The 23,493-nt window shown below is 39.8% G+C and overlaps 2 protein-coding genes and 1 pseudogene across 2 annotated transcripts; 2 read left to right on the top strand and 1 right to left on the bottom strand.

Annotated features, from left to right (window-relative positions):
- The first annotated feature begins 1,688 nt into the window (after window positions 1-1,688).
- LOC121802833 (probable CoA ligase CCL7) lies at window positions 1,689-4,043 on the top strand. Its single transcript, XM_042202534.1, has 6 exons — window positions 1,689-2,785; window positions 2,879-3,068; window positions 3,138-3,283; window positions 3,348-3,415; window positions 3,514-3,616; window positions 3,727-4,043. The coding sequence occupies exons 1-6, from the start codon at window positions 1,799-1,801 to the stop codon at window positions 3,838-3,840; spliced, it is 1,608 nt and encodes a 535-aa protein (XP_042058468.1). The 5' UTR covers window positions 1,689-1,798; the 3' UTR covers window positions 3,841-4,043.
- A 7,247-nt stretch (window positions 4,044-11,290) lies between these two features.
- LOC121804260 lies at window positions 11,291-13,115 on the top strand (annotated as a pseudogene).
- A 3,124-nt stretch (window positions 13,116-16,239) lies between these two features.
- Window positions 16,240-22,821, bottom strand: LOC121805883. The gene is made up of 4 exons (XM_042205916.1): window positions 22,627-22,821; window positions 22,087-22,528; window positions 20,718-21,089; window positions 16,240-20,634 (listed from the first exon to the last, which is right to left on the bottom strand). Exons 2-4 carry the CDS (start codon window positions 22,240-22,242, stop codon window positions 16,390-16,392), a joined length of 4,773 nt encoding a protein of 1,590 aa, XP_042061850.1. The 5' UTR covers window positions 22,243-22,528; window positions 22,627-22,821; the 3' UTR covers window positions 16,240-16,389.
- Between the last annotated feature and the right edge of the window lie 672 nt (window positions 22,822-23,493).

The following is a 23,493-nucleotide window of genomic DNA, read 5'->3' as shown; positions in this document are numbered from 1 at the left end:
ACGACATCAAAGTCTCAAATCAAAACCCAACCAATAGTTCATCAACTATTTTCTTTTGCAATGATAATTCATCTATTACTTTTATGTCACAATTATATGATTGATATTCATAGTGATTTATGCCATTGAAATTCAATAAACCATTAGAATAACCCATAAAAATAGTTGTAAATAAATAAAACACAATCAAATATTAATTGTACATTAAGTTAAAATGAGAAGGATTAATCTAGGAACGCAAATATAGAGATTCAAAGTATATCTATAGTGACTAATAAATGTCAATCAATACAATAAAGTGAAATATAGATTAGCAGAATCTTCTGAAATTATAGATTAGCATGAGGATTTAGGATCTAAATTACAATTAGCAATGAAAATCACAATTCGCTATGCCAAGCCAAGGGAGCCAAGACATTTTCTTTTCATTCAATGCTTGAAATTTTGGAATTTGGTAGGCCAACCCACGCCCCTGAAATTCATTAAAAACTAATTTTTTTAAAAAAACATTATTTTATCTAATACAAATCCCTACAGTATTTTATGATTTTATCTACTAATATAACTCCATAAAGGTGTATATTCCATCTGTACAATTATGAGGTCATAATTATTGAATATAAATAATATTGAGATAACATTATAAAACTAGATAATTCCAATAATACACACAAAATTTAAAGGGATATTGGCATCGGAACTTTCAAAAAGTTAGGTTTTTCCCACGAACTCTAACTTTACCCCGAATTTGTTATTTCCCACCAATAAAAAAATTCTGGCAAATAATATCATGATACGGATTTTTTTTCGTAATTTCTCGACAACAACTTTGAGAGTTTCAAAATTTTCAATCTTTGAGAATAGTTTTTCTTGAAGCACACCCTCCAAATTTGTTCTTCTATCTATTAATATAGCCGGAATTTTTTCACTGGTAGGAAATAACAAACTCGGAGTAAAGTTTGTGATATTATTTTGCCAATTTCTAAGTTTGTGGAAAAAATCCAACTTTTTGAAAATTGTATGATATTAGGTGCCAATATCTCAAATTTAAAATGTTTTCAGTTTTTTTTTAATACAGAAAAAGAGAACACACTCTCTTTTTGTTTATCTCCTTCGCCGGATATTGGTAAGACGCATTTTAAATCTTATCCATCTCCTTTTTTTTTATATCTTTTGTCGGATATTGGTAAGATAATTCCCAAATCTTATTACAAAAAATAATAATTCAGTTAAACTTCTATTATTTTTGGTCCCACCATTTATTTTGTTATTTTTTACCTTTAGATTTTATATATAATATATTTAAATTATGATATTTCTGGACTTAAAATATACTCCTTCCTATTATTAAAATTTGAATAACTGCATGATTAAATTAAAAAGTAAATTTGAAATAAGAAAAAAATAGATAATTAAAATCAATATAATAAAAACTCATCCAATGCGGAGTGTGCACAAGTTCCTTTGATGAGATGGTCATGCACGAACAACGATTTGCACATTCACAACCAAAACCTATTTACAAATACACTCCATCATAGCTCATCGGATAAATATTCATCAACGACGCGTTGTGCAGTTAATTAATGCGTTTCTAGATTAATGCACAAAATTGGCAAAAACTTTTTATGAGTTTTGTAAATAGATGCTATTTATTTGACAACATTGTGGATCTATTTGTAAATCAACACAAAACATATCACTAGGGTCTAGCTACATATTCAACACTGTTTTTGCTACTATATCCTTTAATAAGAAGAGAGATTCACAAACTTTGTAACTGAAACACAAACAAGCCATGTCGAATATACAAGGCAAACATGGTATCTACCGATCACCAAGGCCTTCCATTTCTCTTCCCCACCACCCCAATATTTCAATGCTTCCATTTCTCTTCAGACACTTGTCATCCATTTCCAACTCCCCTGCACTTATCGATGCTGATTCTGCGCAAACCTTAACCTTTTCGAACCTCAAAACTCATGTTTCAAGCCTCTCATGTGCCCTCCTCAACCTTAACGTCTCCAAAAACGACGCCGTCCTCATCTTGTCTCCAAACTCCATACGTTTCCCAGTCGCTTTCTTCGCGGTGGTGGCTGTTGGGGCCGTTGCCATCCCCTCCAACCCATTATACACTGCAGCTGAGATTTCCAAACAGATCAAAGACAGCAATCCCAAACTGATCATCACAGTCCGTCAACTCTATGATAGAATCAAACAGTGCAACCTTCCTTGCATTCTGCTAAACCAAAGTGCCTCAAACAATCCAATGCTGCATAGCTATTCGGATTTGATCCGGTCGACACCAACCACATCGTTTCCAGATGTGATGCAGAGTGATGCTGCAGCAATATTGTACTCATCGGGGACAACGGGAGCTAGCAAAGGAGCTGTGCTGACACACAAGAACTTCATGGCATCTGCCCTGATGATGACATCAGATCAAGAAGCAAATGAGGAGTCAGGGAATGTGTTTCTCTGCTTCTTACCCATGTGTCATATCTTTGGACTGTCGGCTCTGGTTTACGCGCAGCTGCAGAGAGGGAACACGGTGGTGGTAATGGCGCGGTATGAGATGAATGCTGTGCTGAGGGCTATTGAGCAGTACAAGGTGACACATTTGTTAGTCGTGCCCCTTGTCGTTTTGGAGCTGAGTAAGAAGCAGGAGAAGGTGAAAGAGTACGATGTTTCAACATTGAGGGAGGTTATGTCTGGAGCAGCTCCATTAGGCAAAGAGATGATAGAAGCATGCTCCAACATTTTTCCACAAGCTGTTGTATATCAGGTACAAGATTACCTGAACATCAAAAGCACGAACAGCGTTAAATTTCAAAATTCAGACCATATTGACATAATATGGAGTTGAGATTTTTGACAGGGCTATGGCATGACAGAAGCATCAGGTGTTATTTCACTAGAAAACAGAAGGATGTTTCCATCTCATCCAGGCTCTGTAGGGCCACTTGCTCCCAGTGTTGAAGCTCAAATAGTCGATTCGGATACAATGAAATGCCTCTCTCCTTTTCAGAAAGGGGAAATATGGATCAAAGGCCCCCTGGTGATGAAGGGTATGTCTGATCCTGTAGACATCTACGAGCCAAATGTTTAATGGTTGTTGATTGTAGTCTTGTTTGTAGGCTATTTGAACAACCACAAGGCGACTGCGGAAATCATAGACGAGGAAGGCTGGTTGCACACAGGAGATGTTGGCTATTTTGATGACGAGGGTCGACTCTATATTGTAGACCGCGTAAAAGAGCTCATCAAATATAAAGGCTTTCAGGTAAGGGAGAGAGTTTGTTACTCTTGTTCACTTGTCACATTTGGTGATGTTGTTGATGTTTTAGGTTGCACCTTCAGAGCTAGAAGATCTGCTTCTCACTCATCCTGAAATAGTGGATGCTGCTGTTATAGGGTGAGCAGTAAACAACCCAAACATTGTATCTTTAATCATAGACTTGGCTTCATACAATATGCAATTAATTTCCAATGTAAGAGTTGAAAATGATGCAGATTAGGTGATGCTGAAGCTGGAGAAATTCCAATAGCATATGTTGTGACATCATCCATGAGTTCACTAACAGCACAACAAGTTCAGCAGTATATTGCACAACAGGTAAGTTAGACAAGTTGGCTTTAACAACACAAGTAATAACTAATTGAGCCTTATCATAAAATGTAGATGGCACTGCTTTAATCTAATTCTGTTTGTTCTTGTGTGAACAGGTTGCACCATTCAGAAGATTGAGGAGGGTGATTTTTACTAGAGAAATACCAAGATCACCTATAGGAAAGATTTTGAGGAAAGAGCTTAGACAACAATCTGTTGCAAAACTCTAGGTGATACCATTAGAATATGAATAGTATTCATATTTTGGCACTAATTGGCACTACTTGCACCTCAGGGAAGATTATGAATAAGCTGAGACAAAAAAATTCTAGCAAAATTCTAACATGAGATGATTACCTCTCCTCAAATAAGCCGGGAGTAATTGTATTAAAATGACTATTGTTATGAATCAAAGTAATTAGTTTTGTAAAAAGAAAAAGCTCGACTTAAAGACGGCGAGCTAGAGTCTATGGCGAGAAAAAGACTAAACACATTTGAATAGCAACTCAAAAACACAACATATATAAGACAGCACAGCAAGACAAAATACAATAGCTCGTGGTCTAACGAGATACAATAAAAGTTACTGTATTGTTGTTGTGAATTTAAGTGACAATGTATACCTTTGTTATATCATATCAACAACTGCTATCACCCTACATATAAGTGTGTGTGTCAGTGTGTGTATCTATGTATGCAATGTATAATCACACCTGTCCGGTTTAACGATGGATAGAATAGTCGATAATATGTATCTAAGCAATGTAGGTTATGTAACACAAGCAATCCCTAATACTTAGGCCATCCACAATAGCGCCTAGCGCACCGCTTAGCCGAGCGCCGGCGCTAGGCGATCTATTGCAACCGCCCAGCCATTTCCGGAATTAAAAACCGCCTAGCGCTCGGTGGTTCCGTGGCGCTAGGCGGTGCGCTGGGCGATCCGCTCGGCGCTATTGCAGCGTCCGGATCGCCTAGCGCACCGCCTAGCGCGAATTTTTTTTTTCGAAACACTATATATACGCGTCTTGCACGTCATTTTCATTCGCACCACTTGTTTTAACGAGTACTCTCTCTATCTAAATTTCTGTACAAGATCAACAACGGTAAATGGATCTCAACAACGAGCCTACTTCAAGGAGTAACGGGTCTCAAGCTCAAACTCCCCCGGTCCCCGTGGGAAGTGGATGGAGTCAGATGCCACCATACTACAACATGTACCCGTGGCAGCAGATGATGCCCGGGATGCCAGCCGGGGGACTCCGCCAGGGGGGTTTCCGGCGATGCCGGGGTGGGCACCCGGGATGCAGATGATGCCCGGGTGGGTACAGGCGACGCAAAGGACGCCGGGGGGGGTACCGGCGACGCAGTGGACGACGGGGGGATCCCCGGCGACACAGGGGACGCCGGGGGACGTCTATCGCCCCAGTTTTGATTTTTCGACTGGTTCGTCGCACACATCGACCCCAACGGAGGCGCAGTCGTTGCCCCAATTTGACACTTTCTCTTTCGATGACTTGGGGTTAGATCTTCTCGGTGTTCCGGATGCTCCCGTTCAAACGGAGGGCGCAGGGTGGGGTCGTGGTGCCCCAAAGAAGAAAAGCAAGGGGAAGAGGTTCGGCGAGTCCTCGCAGCCGGGTGAGGACGACAGCTCGGTACGGAGGAGGTGGACGGACGCGGAGAACGTCGTGCTGTCCAAGGCGTGGGTGAGTGTTTGCGACGATCCTCTCGTTTCGAACAACCAGAGGATCGTCAACTTGTGGGGCAAGATAGCAGCGGCCAACCAAAGGTTTTGCCCGGAGGAGAGGCGATGCACCGGGGAGGATTGTCGGAAGGGGTTGGACCGAATCAGGGCTGCGGTCTCACAATTTTCGGGCTTGTACACCAACGCCCTCCGCATGATGAGCAGTGGCCAAACGGAGGAAGACTGCAGGAGGATAGCGGAGAAAGTCTTCCCCCTGAAGGGAGTGTATAAGGACATCACCTACTGGAACTGCTATCTTGTGCTGAACGACTCCGAGAAGTTCCGAGTAGGTGTCGATGCTGGCTGGCCGAAGAAGCAACGACTGAACTATACCGGTGATTTCAGCGGCAGCAGCGGTGGTTTCCACGACCTCCCCGAGACGGCCCAGGAGGTCCCGACCCCTCGTTCGTTCGCTCGCCGAACTCGCCCGGTTGGGCACAAGCGGGCTCAACGGGAGGCGAGGGGGGTCGCCGGGGGTTCCCAGGAGGTCCAGTCGGCATCCCCCCTTGGCCAATCCACAGCGGATCTCAAATTCTTCGCGCATCAACAAACGCGCGCTCAGATGGTCACGACGATGGCCGAATGGCGGGTGGCGGTGGACCCCGTGGAGAAGAGTTTGCTTCAAACATTGCTCCTGAGCATGCAGGAGGATTTGGAGGCGGCACAGAGGGGAGCCACCGGGAGTAGAGGCGGCGGCGACGAAGGCGGAGGCGATGGTGGCGACGGAGGCGGAGGCGATGGTGGCGGCGGAGGCGGAGGCGATGGTGCCGACAACGACGGAGACGACGACGGAGCAGAGGAGTGAATTATTGTACTTTTTTGTTAATTATTGTAATTTTTTAAAATTATTGTACTTTTTTTAAATTATTGTACTTTTTAAAATTTTAATAGTATTATTAATGTTTCTCGTATATGTCTCGTAAATTAAATTCCGTATATTGTGTGATTGTTAATTATTTCATTTTTATATAATTGTTATTAGTGATGTGGCTATTGATGTGGCTGGGCTATTTATAATGTGGCTAGGCTATGGCTGGACTATTTATGATGTGGCAGGAGGATTTTTAGTATTGATGATGTGGCAGGAGGAGTTTGTGGCTAGGCTATGGCTGGGCTATTGCTGGACTATTCCTATCGTGGATGGCCTTATAGAGACAATATTTGAGGTGATCTACAATGTTGATAGATATAATATGATTAGAGAGGAAGTGTACTTCGCTTCCAATTTACTGCAATCATTCAAAATGACAACAAACCATATAAAATAATTTCTATGGACTCGATCCATCTTAAGGCAGATTTATTTTGGAAAGGACATTTGATTGAAAATAAATACACTGTATGTTTACTAAAATGGAGTACATATATTTACAGAAAAAATAATTCACACAATTCACGTTTAGAATACAAAGTTCTACTTCAAAACACGACCTTATGGAAATTAATGTGTTTCTCTTAATTAGATAGGGGGCATAATCTCTAACTCAAGCCGCACTATGTGCATGCTCGAAACATCAATAGTTAGCATCTTCTACCTCTTTTTTTTATCGAAAGTGTGTATGTTTATGGATTGAATCATGAAATTTGACACTGTTTGCGCTTCTGATTTTCAGGTTATCTTGTACCTGATATACAGAAGTTTGTGGAAACATGTTGGAGCATGCTTCTATCATCTCTTTGCTTAATGGAGCTGCTCCAGACATAACCTCCCTCAATGTCGAAACACCGTACTCCTTCACCTTCTCCTGCTTCCTACTCAGCTCCAAAACGACAAGTGGCACGACGAACAAATGTGTCACCTTGTATTGCTCAATAGCCCTCAACGCATCATTCATCTCATACCGCGCCATTACCACCACCGCGTTCCCTCTGTGCAGCTGCGCATAAACCAGAGCCGAGAGTCCAAAGATATGTCATCATCAAGACAGATGCCATGAAGTTCTTGTGTGTCAGCACAGCTCCTTTGCTAGCTCCCATTGTCCCCGATGAATACAATATTGCTGCCGTGTCACTCTGCATCACATCGACCGGATCAATTCTGAATAGCTATGCAGCATTGGATTTTTTGAGGCACTTTGGTTTAGAAGAATGCAAGGTAGGTTGAACTGTTTGATTCTATCATAGAGTTGATGGACTGTGATGATCAGTTTGGGACTGCAGTCTTTGATCTGTTTGGAAATCTCAGCTGCTGTGTAAAGTGGGTTGGAGGGGATGACAGTGGCCCCAGCAGCCGCCACCGTGAAAAAAAGCGATTGGGAAATGGATGGAGTTTGGAGACAAGATGAGGACAGCGTCGTTTTTGGAGAGGTTGAGGTTGAGGAGGGCACATGAGAGCCTTAAAACATGAGTTTTGAGGTTCGAAAACGTTAAGGTTTGTGCAGAATCTGCATCAATAAGTGGAAATGGATGACAAGTTTCTAATCATTGTAAAATTGGGGTGGTGGGGAAGAGAAATGGATGGCCTTGGTGATCTGTAGATTCCATCTTTGCCTTGTTTGTGTTTCAGTTACAATGTTTGTGGCCATGCTCCAATCTCTTCTTATTAAAGGGTTTAGTAGCAAAAACAATCATAGAGTGTAGTGTGTGTAATGTGTGAAATATGTGCAGTGTGTGAAATGTATGTGTAATGTATGAAATATGTGTAGTGTGTGAAATGTGAGTAGTGCGTGTAGTGTGTGTTGTGGATACATAGTGGAACTATCTAATTTTATGACTATTTGGAATTTCAATTTTCTACTTTTAATATGGAATTCAAATATTTGGAATTATGATTCAATTTCAAATCTATACATTTTTGTGATGCCAAACAAATTGGAATTGGAGACTCCAATTCTATTTTCATAGCTTCAATTTCATGTTTCCAAACACACCTTTAGGCTAATATTATGTAACTAATTACAGTACAAAAAAATCTCTAATTAGTGGCGGATTTCCGTCACTAAATCTCATATTTCCGCCAGTAAAAGAGTTAGTGGGATTTAGTGGCGGAACAGAACCGCGGCAATATATTCATGTGATATGACCACTCGCTTATTTATGTCAATACATATGTAAAATATTTGAGTGTGACATTTCAAATGGAAATTTTCTTTAGGCTCCGCTTGAGTGTGAAATGTTTGAGTGTGACATTTCAAATGTAGACGCATCATGAAAACAAAAGCAGCCGGCTATATTATAAAATTAATTACTAAAGTGTCAAATTAGGAGTTAAAAAGTACAATAATAGAAATTTTATAGGATTTTCAGATCTGACTCTAACGGGTTGTGGGTTAATCGGGTGCGGGTAAATCGGGTTTTAATTTTATCTGGATAAACATTTCCAACTCTAACCCTATAAATTTAGCGGGCTATTCGGGCAAGCCCACAAGTTGCGGGCTACCCTAGGTCTAACTAACTCTACATTGTCGATGTCATACAGATTGCATCTCCGGAAAGATTATGAATAAGCTGAGACAAAAAATTTCTACCAAAATTCTAACATTAATAATTGTGTTAAAATGACTATTGTTATGAATTAAAGTAATTATTTTTGTAAAAGAAAAAGCTCAACTCAAAGACGGCGAGCTAGAGTCTATGACAAGAAAAAAAAGAGCAAACAGCATATGTCATAAATAAAACTATAGTAAAGGTTAATTTTGGTCCTAAACATATGACCGAAATACGAATTTGATCCAAAACATTTACTTTTTGAAAAATAGGTCCATAAAAAAATGAAATCAGTGTTGATTAGGTCCATTTTTATGGTTCCGTCAAATTTTGACGGTCAACCGTCGATTAGCGAAATTTTGACCCGATTATGCAATCTTGATTACTGTAGCTGATTTAATTTTTATTTTTTAAAAAAAATTGAAAATGTAAAATTAAAAATGCAAAAAATTAAAAACAAAGTTTATGAAATATTTGAAAATGCAAACTTTAAAATGTATTTATGCGTTTCACTTGGCATTTTTCATTTCTCATTCCTCTTTCTTATCCTTCTTCTCTTTCTTCCCCAAGAACCCTAATTTTATCTTTATCTACAACACCAGCATCTAGATGGATTTTGAATCCGAATTTGATTTTGAATCTATCTGCTACATACCATTATGATATGGATTTTTTAATTTCGATTAGCAAATCTGGATGGAATTCTGAATGTGAATCTGAATCAGAAAACATACAATTTAATCAACGTCAAAGTAGTCCATGATATTCATAATCAACATCAAATAGGTCCCAAACATTTTACAATTGAATTCAAGTCCAATGCCAAATGATGTCAAAAAAACAAGTTTTTGTGTCACTGGCACAATCAAAACCACCATCAAAAGTCAAGTATCCACCATGAAAAAAACAAGTACCTACCATGAAAAAACCGGTACACACCATCAACATAATAAACGTCAAACTAGTCCATGATATTCATAATCGTGATCAATTAGGTCCTAAAAATTGAAGAAGACAATTGTGTCGGAGCTTAGTCCTCCTCTCAAAATCCTCATCGATTTCTGGAATATTGAACGTCAGAGCTCCACGGTCGGAAGAACTAGTGTGTCGTCTTCTTCCTCAGGGACTTCGTTGCCGGGCTCAACTTCTGGAATCGGAGAAAGCTCGACTTCTGTGTCGGCACTAGGGTTAGTCGACGGACCTTGTTCCATTTGCTTCAGAGGAGGAGAATGGACTTCCTCTTCCTCGAATATGTTGCTTTGAAATTGATAAGTCCGTCGGTGGAGCGGAACTGAGGGTACGACGACCTCCAACTCATGGCCAACAAGAGATAATCGGCGACGGCGGCGTTCTCGGTCGGAATCGGACTTAGGGCTTTTGTGGATTGTGTGGAGAACGGCGAGAAGAGGAGAGAGAAGAGAAAGTTGGGGAGGCAGTCGATTCGTTTCCAAGTATTTGGAGTGGTGTGGAAGAATGATATTTGAATTAGAAATGGAAAATGAATTAAAAAAGACTTAAAAACAGTTTAATTAGCAAAATAATTAGCAAAATTTCATTAATCGGCGATTGACCGTCAAACATTGACGGAACCGTAAAAAATGGACCTAATCGACACGGATTTCATTTGTTATGGATCCATTTTTCAAAAAGTAAATGTTTTAGACCAAATTCATATTTGGACCATATGTTTAGGACCAAAATTGACATTTATTCATAAAACTACTACTAATCAAACGACTAAACACATTTGAATAGCAACTCAAATAAAAACAACATAAGCCAACAGCAAGACAAAATACAATAGCTCGTGGTCTAACGAGATGGAATAAAAGTTAATGCTGTTGAGAATATAAGTGACAATGTATATCTTTGTTATATCATATCAAAAACTGCTATCACCCTATATGTGTGTGTCAGTGTGTTTAATGATGGACAGAAAAGTCGATAATATGTATCTAAGCAATATAGGTTATGTAACACAAGCAATCCCTAATTGTTATGTACAAACTCATCTCACATCGGGAGTCTGAGGAAGTTGGAAGGTGTATATAATCCTGCCCAACCCTTAATCAGGTTGAGGCCTTTTGAAAAAGATCCAAAAATAAATCCGTGCGGGCTTGACCCAAAGGTGTATTATGTACAAACCTAGATGTGATATGTATATCATTTTGTTCAACCCCTAATCAGTTTGAGCCTTTTGATAACGTATTTTGCTTCCAATTTACTGCAATCATTAAAATGACAAACCCATATAAACTAATTTCTATGGATTCGATCCACCTTAAGGCAGATAAGTTTTGGAAAGGACATTCAATTGAAAATAAATAGACTATATGTTTACTAAAATACATATATATACAGAAAAAATAATTCACACAATTCACGTTTAGAATACAAAGTTCACTTCGAGTTCCAAAGCTCTAGCTATGAATTAGGAGAAGCTAGTCAAACACGACCTTATGGAAATTGATGTGCATCTCTTAATTAGATAGAGGGGGACATAATCTCAAAATCAAGCCGAAACTTCAATTAGTACACAAAATTTACAAATTTTGTGAGTTTTCTCTCACATTGTGGATCTATTCTATTTGTTTTTCACCCTAAATCAGGGATATAGTCATATAGTTACACAAAACACATTTATTTTCCTTGTTTTTGCTACTTAATCCTGTAATGAGGAAGGATTGAAACATAACTATAAATACTAAATAGAGAAAGCAAGGAGTCAAACTTTGAACAACAGAACTCACTCACTACCTATTCAAATTTCAAACCCAAACAAAACCATGTCGAATGTACAAGAAATATATGGCAACGATGGTATCTACCGATCACCAATGCCTCCCATTTCTCTTCCCCAAACTCTCAATGATCCCATTTCTATTCACAAAAATCTCATCCATTGCCAACTCACCTGCACTCATCCATACCTTAACATTTTCCAACCTCAAAACTCATGTTTTAAGGCTCTCCCGCGCCTTCCTCAACCTTAACATCTCCAAAAATTATATCATTCTCATCTTGTCTCCAAACTCCATCCGCTTTCTTCGCGGCAGTGGCTGTTGGCGCCGTCGCCACCACGGCCAACCCACAATACACAAAACCCGAGCTTTCCAAACAGATCAAAGACAGCAGCCTGAAACTGATCATTACAGTCCACGAACTCTATGATAGGATCAAACACTTGAACCTTCCCTGTATTCTGCTAAACCAAAATCCTCATACCTCACAGAATCCAATGCTGCATAGCTACTCAGAACTGATTAGATCAAAATCAACCACGTCATTGCCTACAGCGATGCAGAATGATGCAGCAGCAATCTTTTATTCATCGGGGACAACAGGAGCTAGCAAGGGAGTTGTACTGACACATAAAAACATCATGACATCAGCTATGATGATGGCATCCGATCAAGAATTGAACAGAGAATCAAGGAATGTTTTTCTTTGCTTCTTACCCATGTATCATATCTTTGGAATGTCAGGTCTGGTTTATGCACAGCTACAGAGAGGGACCACGGTGGTGGTGATGCGGTGGTATCAGATTAATGCTATGTTGAAGGCTATTGAGCAGTACAAGGTGACACACGTGTTTGCCGTGCCCCCTGTAGTTTTGGAGCTCATCAAGAAGCAGGACATGGTGAAGGAATACGACGTTTCAACGTAGAAGGAGATTCTCTCTGGAGCGGCTCCATTAGGGAAGGAGATAATAGAAGCATGCTCCAAGGTTTTTCCACAAGCTGTTGTATGTCAGGTACAAGGTTACCTGAAAATCAAAAGTGTAAATATTTAATGTTAGTTTGTTAATCATAATATGGAGTTGAGCTTTTTGACATGACAGAAGCATCAGGTGTTATTTCATTCGAGAACAGAATGTGATCACCTCATCCAGGCTCTGTAGGGCCACTTGCTCCCAGCGTTGAAGCTCAAATAGTCGATTCAGTGACTATGCAACGTCTCTCTCCTTTTCAGAAAGGTGAAATATGGATTAAAGGCCCCCTGGAAATGAAAGGTATGTCTGATCTTCTCGACACCTATGAGCCACGTGTTTATAGGCTATTTCAACAACCACAAGGCAACTGCGGAAATCATAGATGAGGAAGGCTGGTTGCACACAGGAGATGTAGGCTATTTTGATGACGAGGGTCGACTTTATATTGTAGACCGTATAAAAGAGCTCATCAAATATAAAGGCTTTCAGGTAAGGGAGCGAGTTGTCGCTCTTGTTCTCACTCGTCACATTTACTGATGTTGTGGATGTTTTAGGTTGCACCTTCAGAGCTAGAAGATCTGCTTCTCACTCATCCTGAAATAGTGGACGCTGCTGTTATAGGGTGAGCAGCAAACAACCCAAACCATATACCTTTAATCATAGCCTTGGCTTCATACAATATGCAATAAATATCTAATCTAAGAGCAAAAAGCAAAACCCCATATCAACTTCACTTGCTAGACCGCTTCCTTAAAATCCTAATATATTAAAATCCTCATTGGTCACTTCAAATTCTAGATTTCCTAAAAATGAATCTTTACTTAATGCAATCATCTAACTAATACATTCAAATGATAATACAGCTGCAGTACCTACAACTGTTACCCATGTGACATATCATATTTTCTTAATGTGACTGCAATTGAAGCCTAGGTCGATGCTCACCAATCTGTAAAAAAGAGCTGTCTAATACAATCAATTGCATTCCATTATGAGAAAAGCTTACCACCAGTTACAGCAATGCAGATGAGAATCAGCACTTGCAGCAGAAGAATCTACATATGAGGGGGCACCAATAAAAAATGTGGGTGATGGGAAATACGGGTAACTGGAAAGGACCGGATGGGTATGGCATTGCAGGAGATGATGATAACACTGAGCAACACCAGTAGACCCAAATGTTCTCTGGGATGCACCCACTGTTGAGTGTGCATTAGCATTACCATGAGGAAACCAAGATGAGAAACTGCCAATAACTGAACCCTTTGTTCTAAGACCACCACCCTTGACTAGTTGATTAATAACTGGAAAATCCACAGCAGTACAATTGTTGACTAAAGGTCCATTGTTAAGATCAAAATCCCTCCAAACATGTATACTATCTAACTGTTTAGCATCATTCAACGACTCTGTTCAAATCAAGATCCACGCCACCACAACCATGAATCCAACAACTCTGGCTCATTTAGCAATGTGACACAGATACTAGTTAATACTGAATCAGTAGCCAAAGTTATTTCCTCCAGAACTCTTTCATCTGGCACATTTAGATCAATATCCGAGGTTTCGTGAACTTATGCACTGGTGGCAGCAGACCCCTTCCATCCAAGTTCCACTCTATTTTTCAACAGGTCAGAATGGCCATGTGGGATAGACATCACAGAAAATGGTAATGAGTATGGCTTGAACATTAGCTGGACCTGAGGATGTACAAGTAATAGGCTCCCCATATTTCCCATCATCAGCACAACAAACTTCAATTTTGCACTTGGATCTGTTAAAGGATGCTTTTTGTAATTACATCTACTCTTCCAATCATGTTTGTAGATTCAATTTTCTATGTTTTTTTACATTGACTTTCCATTCACTTAACTTGCACTCTCATATGATGTTAATACAACGTCGATTCTCATGTATTGGCTCTTGTACGCTCAAACTGAACTACATATGTTTTACTTGTATCAGTTTATTTTAACAGGCTTATTGTAAGAATTTAAGCTCATGATCTGGAATTATTCTTAACTAAGTGTTACAACAAGATAATAGTGCCTTCATGTTTTGCTCCATTCATCCTGTTTTTTCCTCAATTTGATTGGTTGCTCTTTTTTCACTGACATTACACCTCCACCGATTTAGCAGGTATATGTTAAGTGGAAGAACAGTCTACCAGGAATGAAATGCATCGAATCCACCGGGTGCACACGCTAACGAGGGGAAAGCTGTTTATAATATTAGTCTCTCCAGGCACAATTCTTTTCATCTGGGTAGAGATACTAATGTTTTATTTTCTGGGAGTAATGTTTAAACGTAGTAGTAACTGCTACTACACTAATTCTGGGTGCAGATATATAGTATTACACGCAAATGGCTCATGTCAAAAATATGCCAAGGTCCAACACAGCATATATACGGGGTATATAAAGATGTAAAAGTCTGGTCGAAAAAATTAACAGAGCATGAGCACAGCCTGTTTTCTGAGAAGGATTGAAATCCTTTCTATCAGTCCAAAACCAGCTGCCTGAGAATAGTGAGGATGTTGCACAAAACTACTCAGCATATCAACCTTCCATAACTAGGCTGCAAAGTTAGTGCTTCCTGCAGCAACAATATCTACAAATGGGATAAACAACAACAAATAAGCCATGAAACTCTGCAGCGTAGACCTGCCAAGCGGATGAGGGAATTGCGGGGGATTATGAGCATGTGAAATCTACTCATAACTCATCAAACTATTCTAAAAGTAACCACCGCATGATGTTAAATTGGCTCAGATATCAATTAAATGAACAAGTCAACTTACCACAAAAGAGAGAGATCACTAGTCCCACACAATTACAGTTGCATAAATTAGAACAGTATAAATAAGGTCAACATCAGTATTGTACACAGGAAAAGGCAGTGGAATTTTTCACTAGTTTAAAAAGAAGTACAGCAGCGTAAGCTACATGCCACGATGACAGTTGCATAAAGTCACTATTTGAGAAATCGTAAAACATGATTGCTAAATTTCAACTGATCTATACTGCCTAATGCCTCTATAAACACAAATTTGCAACAATGCAGATTTCTAATGCATTAAACAAGTAGAAAAAACATTGCCTGCAATTGGAATTTAGTATGAATAGGAAAGAGTATTCCTATCCACTTCTAGTAAGTCTTTTCAATAATTTGAAGCCATGCATTCCATAAGATAAACCACCGATACTTCTAGTAGATAAGATTTCTGAATATCAAGTTGTTTTCAATATTGTAGCTTCATATATGCCTAAACAAGAAAAATAACATAATATCCAATCATAGTCCAGTAGAAATATAAATTCCTTGACTATGTATATGTAGTACGATCTCATGACCCCAAAATAGGTTATAGCTTTACGGTAATATAGTTCCATGTTTAAATTAGAGTAAACCAAACAACTCAAATGCTTGAGAATTTCACTTGTAACTTAACCAGGATTAGAGTCACGTGAGAAAAAATAGTAAAATAGTAGGGTGTTACATGCTCCATGAGAAGTGCTAATAATTCAATCAAATAGGATCAAGTCACATTGCTTCAGGGGTTCTATGTCATAAAGTGATTTTGACCCCAGGCAACTGAATCCCAACAATAAAAACATGTTGTTGTGTTCAAAGATAAGACTTATACTCCCGAGATAAAGTATCCTCCAAAACAAAAAATTGAAAAACACCTTGCCTTTGGTAGATAAATCAGGTCAAAAGCATGAAGATCAACCTCCATCTCAACTATTATAAACTGAAAAAGGTGTTGCTGAAAAAATAAACATTAATATCATACAAAAATTCAAGTTAGCTTCTCCCAAACATCAGCTATTATTTATTACGCACTGCCCTAAGAAAAACTTACAGCATTTTGGCAACTGGTATATTCCATGTTACATTCTACTGCCATGAGGGCTGCCTATTTCTGAAGGTTTCATCCCAGCTCCCTTCAGGCTCCTTCCTCTTCAAAATACTACCTGAGACAGAGAACATCCTGGCCTGCTCTTCCTGTAGTGCCTGTGAACTGGCAAGACCAGATGATAAAGGCAATATTTCATTCCTGACTTCAGGTTCTATGACCCCAGGACCTGCATTAAGGTCAAGGCCCTGTCTACCCCACTTTCTGTTGCTCTCCAACCCACCATTATTGTTAATGTTGGGAAGGCTGACCATGTATGGCCTTTGAAATTGGGATGCAAAAGAGCCAATGGGACCCAGATATTGTGTATTTACTGGAGGAGCAAAAAGCCTTGCACCAGATGAAGATTCAGCATATGATGTTGCTCCGACTGAAAAAGTAGTTGAAGGGAGAGGATAAGAAGTTCCAAAGGGGAAGACTGGGAATTGGAGAGAATTAGTCCCGAAAGGCACTGAAGGCGATGATGACAAAACTGATCCACGGTACATATCGGTATGGAACGGGTTGACGCCTGCTGAGCCATATATTCGCTGAGGTGCACCAGGTGGAAACATTGGAAAGGGCTGTTCCAGTCGTTCAGGTAATATTGATGGGACTGTTACAGTAGAGTAAGTACCACCTGAAGGAAACCATGATGAGAAACTGCTCAGCACTGGACCATTTACTCTAACGCCTGCAGAAGGCAGCTGTGATGTTATACTACCATTGACTAGTTCATTACCCATGAACTGGTCCATGCCTGCATCATCAGCCACCGGTCCATTGTTGAGATCAAAACCCCTCTGAACACGAAAACCACCTACTGGTTTGTCATGCATGATAGAAGGCTTTCCATCACGCGTGCTGCTAGTGGAGCAAATCCCAATATCATCCGTTTCATCTACTCTGTTCAAATCAAAACCCAAACTGCAAGAACCACGAATAGGCAAAGAATCTGATGCCTCACGAGCCCAATTGCTTGCTGACTCAGTTGTTGAGCCAACTGCCAAAGCGGAACCACTAGAAGTCATTTCTTCAAGAACTCTGGCATCCGGTACATTCAGATCAAAATCCAGTGAAATACGGTCATGCTTACTGGTCAAGGAATCAGAGCAAGACACAGTAGATAGACCCAACGGCATTTCTAGACATCTTTTGGGTTCAGCAGGTCGAAATGCACTAGTAGCAGCAGATCCCTTCCAGCCAAGATCCACTATACTTTTCAACACATTATCTGGGGGAACAAATGAACCTTTTGCAGCAGCTGCTATAGTAACAGATGGAGAGTTTCCATCAATTATAGAGTTATTATGATCAGTTGATGAAGTAGGTGATGATTTATTGAGAGAATCCCCACATTTCACATCCTCAGCACTAAATTCATTTAAGTCAAACTTCATTTTTGCACCTGGAACTGCTTCTACTTCAGCAATAAAAGAAGCAGTGCCATCACCAGTGGAAGCAAAATTGTTTGTCTCATCTTGCTGTGTGGTAGGAGACCCAGACCGAGCTAACTCAACTTCTTTCTGGCTTTCAAAGTCCACAGAAATAGGACACCTTCTCTGAGGGGAAATTTGCTCCACAGTCGCCTGTTTTTCTACATTGGCCTCTTTAATATTATTGTCCAAATCATGTGATATCGAACAAGTAACAGCAACACTATGACTCTCACTGACTGCATTCATATCAACATCCTCATCATAGTTCAGCTGTTCAGATTTGCTCCTGCAACTCTTAGCATCCATGTCTTCTGGTTCTCTGACTTTTACTGTGTCACAAGGTTCAGAAACTGATTTACTATCTCCAGGTTCAGACTTCAGACTTTCCACTGCTACTTTCTGCTGGAAATCGCATTGGCTCAATCCTTCATTCTCAAACTTGATGCGGTCATCTTGAATCAACGAATCTAACCCATCATCTTCAACCATTGGCTTACACTCATTAGTAGTAAAATGACCGATACTGCATTTCTCCTCAGTAACCACGACATCAGTTCCACCACTTCTGCATTTTGGAAGATCAGAGATCACCTTGCTGGCAGTGGCCTTTTCCTCATGATTTCTTTGACCAGATTCACTATCTCTCACCTTCTCCAAGGAGATGGGAACGGTGACAGTCTTTTTATTTGGCTTCTCCTCACCCTCCAACTTAAGAACAGCATTGCTTGTCAAATCTGTACTCGAGTTGACGAAGTCTTTTGTGCCTTCTCCAGCTGGTACATCTCGGGACGAATATGATGGCGAACACTTTCTGTCCCCAGAAAATTCAGGTGATGCATTTTTAGACAAATGCGACCTATCATTCGACCAGGAGCTAGCTTCTAAACCAGCATGTTGTTTGCCATCACAAGCAACAGAATCTTCAATGGAAAACTTTGATTTTTCTTCATCGCCATTGCATACTTCATCAGCAATAGGCATACTTCTTTCCGAAGAATTAGTAGGAGAAACCACATCAGATCTGGATAACTCACCAGCAGCCACACTAGCAAGTAAGTTGATTCCAAGATCATCTTCAAGGGACAGAGAAGTTTCTTCGGAATATTTAGCACAGCTCTCAATTAAAGCATTCATGGGACTGAAAGAAGAATGTGACTTCACCAACTTTGATAACGCGGCAGGAGGGCCCTCAATTGTTCTCTTAGAGTCTTCAATTGTCATGCTTTGCTCTTCATTGGGAGGAACTGCTGGCAAACCAGCACCTTCTGGTCCAGTCAAAGTGTCTTTCTGATCACTGGCTTGACTCGTCTTCATGTCTGCATCAGCATTACGTTGATGTAAATCACTCTTTCCCTTAGAAGGATCATCACTCTGCTTGTGCTTAAGCACAGGAGAGGAAGCCCGACTGCTCATAACTGTAGGAACTTCAAGAGATCCGCCATTGACACCTTGCACGGGGCTTCTTATCCGGTTTGATATCTTAACTATTAGCTTATGACTACTTCCTTCATTGATAGGCCCCTCAATAACCCTTTCACTAGTTAATGCCGAGTGAGTCAACTTCTGTATAGCTGTACTTTTGTGTGCAGGAGAATTTTTGTTAGAGTTTGTTTCTTTCTGGCTTCCAGATGCCGACTTTCCTGGAGAACTGCTAATTTTTCGATTACGTTTGCTAGATGACACTTTATTAACCGTCCCCGAACCAGAAGCAGAACTCCTTACATCTTCCTTGGATGAGGAAGATCGACCACAATTTTGCGACTGGTTTGAACTACTACTCCTGTCCTCTCTATTTTGATGGGCATCAGCAGTACCCCCGACAGAAGTTCTTGATTGGTTCTCCTTTCCAGATGCAAGAGATGAAGCTTGCTTCACAGGCCCAGGGGACGAGACATACTTTGCAGTTTCCCCATGTGAAGACTTCACAGAAGTAGGTTTCATAGCAGAGTTCGTTGTGATAGAACTTTTCATGGCAACATCAGACCCACTAGGAGTGATGCTTCCACCATGAGAAGCCTCTGGAAGTCGTGATTTGGAAGACCATGCAGACTTTGTATCAATGCTTATCATTTCAGATTCAACGCGCTTCTTCCATGTGTCGACTAGGGTTCGGGCCTTTCTCTGAATTTCTGTATTTTTATGTGATCTTAAATGATTCACAGATCTGCCTATGTTGCACAATTGAAGGGCATGAAGACTAATTGGGAGTTTATCCAGTGCCCGAAGTAAAATTAAAAGAAACTCCTCTGCAGATTTATCACCATCCTTTAGGTTACCATTGGGAATCTTCCCTTTATGAATATCTTGCAGCCACTCATCCATTACAGTCACGCCTCTTAGCTCCACAAACCGACTGAGACAATCAGCCTTATCAGTGGAAGCCATCGCACTTGCGAACAAGACACGACTAACCAAATCCATTTTTTTGTCCATCCGATCTGATTGCATCAACTGAACGAGCTTCTCAATCCCCTCCACATCCACAACTCCACCATTTTCTGTTATTCGTGCAATCTCATATCTTAAATTACTTGCTTTTTTACACTGACCAGAATCACCCTCATCAGTCCTAGAGGATCGTTCTCGTTTTACAGGATCTGCACCATGATCAATTCTTTCCCTCTTCTTTCCCTTGTTTTGAGAAGGTATAGAAGTCCCACTATTTTGACCACTATCAGAAGCTGGTTTCAGTTGTGAGGTTGAAGTGGGAGTTGTGGCCTGCTTTGGAGAACGACCACTAGGGTGTAATGTCACATGCATTTCTTTTCTAGTTTGGTGTAAAAGCTTATCTACTTCTTCTTGTTGCTCCTACATTACCAAACATCCATTAATATTTAACATGAAAATAAGGATAAGAAATAGAGAAGAGTTACTCAAATATCATAACTAACATTAATGTAGTCTTGATCTGTTAGCCACCATAAACACTTCTTCCCAATGTCATAGGCACGTCGACAAACAAAACAGGATTTCCCGGTAGGAAGTTCTGCACCTCTAGGAAGAAAAGCAACTTTACAAGGATGGAGAAGTGATGCAGCCGGAGTTTCGTCTTTGTAAAAGGAATAGAAGATCTCGTTTGGAACACTGTCAGGCAAAGGCCCTTTTCCAAGATTCAGCTCAGATGATCGATAAAGCCAGTTTACCCCCAGCTGCAGGTTATACTCTTTGTCCAATTCCAACCAACGGATCAAACCAATGAAGGGTGGAGAAATTTTAAGTGGTTTGAAAAGAGCACAGTCGCCAATACTAATCTTACGACCGTCCTGCAAAAGGAAATTAAACTAAAGATAGAGGTACAGTTGAACCAAAGATAAGAGTCCTAGTCTGAAAGAGATAAGCTAAAATAACATAAAATGGCTTCGAATGGGAAGGCATAAAAAGTTCAGACTTTGCTTGGAAAGGGAGGACAACTCCATGCTATCATTATTTTTAAAAAACGACAGTATACTAAAAAAGAAAGAGAAAAATAATGCTTGAAGGACAATACAACCAGACAAGGTTTAGGGTTTAGGGAAGGAAGAAGACAACTTATTTATAACTGGACAAGTAGAACTTTTCATTTTGCTCATCAAATTGTGCTACTTTTCAGCAATTGCGAATTATAAATCCTAATGTCATCTCATAAACTCTTGCCAATAAGTGGGATGCAATTTTCATGCTTACAACCAATGTTTGCCAGATTATAATAAAATAGAGCACCATGGATTTGATTGCAATGCTATTAAAGGAAAACGATATGACACTAAGCAATTATGATCAGATAAAATAAATGTGCTCTTAATCTACAGATATCAATAGGTGATCTAATGGATTGATAAAAATACTCCTTGCTCCAAAAGTTTTAAAAATGTTATGCATAGCATAAACCCTTCTGAGGAGAAAATGACAAGTAAACTCTACCAACTACGTAAGTACATCAGCTGTCAGCCATAATAGGGAGACCGTCCACAAGATTTCAAATAATAAACTGGAAATAGCGACGACCACTTGGATTGAATAGTGCATCAGATATTAAATTTGTTGTCCCAATATCTATGTAATTCCAGCTTCCTCATCGGGATAGATAAACCAGCCCATCAGTCAGGTAAATGTATGCATCACATTTCAAAAGGTAACATTAAGAACTGAAAGAATACATGCTGGCAAAAGCACTTTTAAACAGAAAACATTTCCTCATCACAGAAATATTACTTCATCCTAGGTGCCAGCAAACAGAGGTAATGAAAAAACGACAATTTGAAAAACCCACCAAATCAATACCTTGAAGAACGAATTGCCAGTGGTGGAGGTTGTGATAGAAGAAGCAATAGCAGAATGAGTATCGGCAGTCAGCAATGGAGGGACTGACCGCATGTGCTGACAGCTACTCTTTAAACTCCTAGAGCTCTCCTCGTCCGGCTGAAACCTCCCATGCATAATAAGATACGGTATCTTGCATTTTCCCCAATTTGTATACCATCCGATTCCCCAATTTCAAGCATCAAAATCTTCAATTACAATTCTTCACCAGATTAACAGCATCATCAAAACCCCTCATTTTCCACAAGGTCGAATCATTTCCCCAAATCGTCAATTCGCCCCAGCAAAAGAAACCCTTCGAATCGTCAATTAGGCCACCGAAAAACAGATCGCTCTAATTCCACAGAAACCCTTATTTACGAACTTCTTCAAATCTCCGACAAATGCAATTCGAGTATAAAACCTTCAGATCGAAAAATAAACCACATCAGCCAAGCTACCAGCGTTATAAACCAGAAGAAACACCACAAGATTAAAAGAAATTGAACATCGCACACTCACACATACACACGTGCGGCGTACAGAACCCAGAGAGAGAGAATAAAACCTGCGGAACTTTAATCGACAGAGAAAGCAGAGAGATTTTAGAGAGAGAAAGCAGCGGGGTAAAGAGGAGGGGGTGGGTACAGAGAGAGAGAGAAATTAAAGGAGAACGGCGTCGTGTTGAGTTTGAGTGGAGGCGGGCAGACCGGGCAGGGGTTGTAATAATAATGTCGTCCCCCAAGGCAGTGGGATATCGTGACTGCACTGCAAAACCGCCTCGTCAGTTGACTCGTCTGATTTGACTTGCGTTTTTTCCTCTATTTTTCTTTTTTTTGTTTTCCTGAATCTGAATCGAAGTGTCATCGTCAATGTGCTGGGGAATGATAACTGATAAGATCATCATTTACCACCAACCATCTGTCGCCTAAATGTTTATTTAAATCAGAGGCCAAAATTATGTAAAAACCATAATAAATTTGATTAAAATTCTAGTCATATTCATAACTCTAAAAACAATTTATTATATTTTGAATATGTTCTCATTTATTTTGTATCAAAGTTAAGGATAAATTGCATATGATATGGCAATCAAGAAATTATTTGGTTGCATCAACCTTTTCGATAAAATAAATATTTCTTTCTGCAATATTCAAGTTTTCTAACCGCAAACAAAAATTAAAAGTTGATCGAAGTGTACGTGAATATCTCGAATGATTCAGTCGTGGCTAACTCTGAAGCATTTTGGGAGAAAATTATTGTTCATTTTAAAAGAGTTATATGATAAATCCAAAAATTTCACAATCTGTACGACAACGTTGAGTGCCAAATGAGGAGCAATGCTAATAAATCGGATATTATAAAATATGCTCTAAACAACTACTCCAT

Source organism: Salvia splendens, chromosome 5 (assembly GCF_004379255.2).
Source record: "Salvia splendens isolate huo1 chromosome 5, SspV2, whole genome shotgun sequence".
Lineage (NCBI taxonomy): Eukaryota > Viridiplantae > Streptophyta > Magnoliopsida > Lamiales > Lamiaceae > Salvia > Salvia splendens.
Note: the sequence above shows the minus strand (reverse complement) of the source record. Positions and strands in the feature narration are given on the sequence as shown.

Bases quoted from the DNA above. Each gene is read 5' to 3' on its own strand.
- LOC121802833 (XM_042202534.1), top strand. From the start codon at position 1,799: ATGTCGAATATACAAGGCAAACATGGTATCTACCGATCACCAAGGCCT. The intron at 3,284-3,347 runs GTAAGGGAGAGA...TTGATGTTTTAG, and splicing joins TCAAATATAAAGGCTTTCAG to GTTGCACCTTCAGAGCTAGA. The intron at 3,617-3,726 runs GTAAGTTAGACA...TTGTGTGAACAG, and splicing joins AGCAGTATATTGCACAACAG to GTTGCACCATTCAGAAGATT.
- LOC121805883 (XM_042205916.1), bottom strand. From the start codon at position 22,242: ATGCATGGGAGGTTTCAGCCGGACGAGGAGAGCTCTAGGAGTTTAAAG. The intron at 21,090-22,086 runs GTATTGATTTGG...TTCCTTTTGCAG, and splicing joins CTGGCAATTCGTTCTTCAAG to GACGGTCGTAAGATTAGTAT. The intron at 20,635-20,717 runs GTTAGTTATGAT...TTGGTAATGTAG, and splicing joins CAGATCAAGACTACATTAAT to GAGCAACAAGAAGAAGTAGA.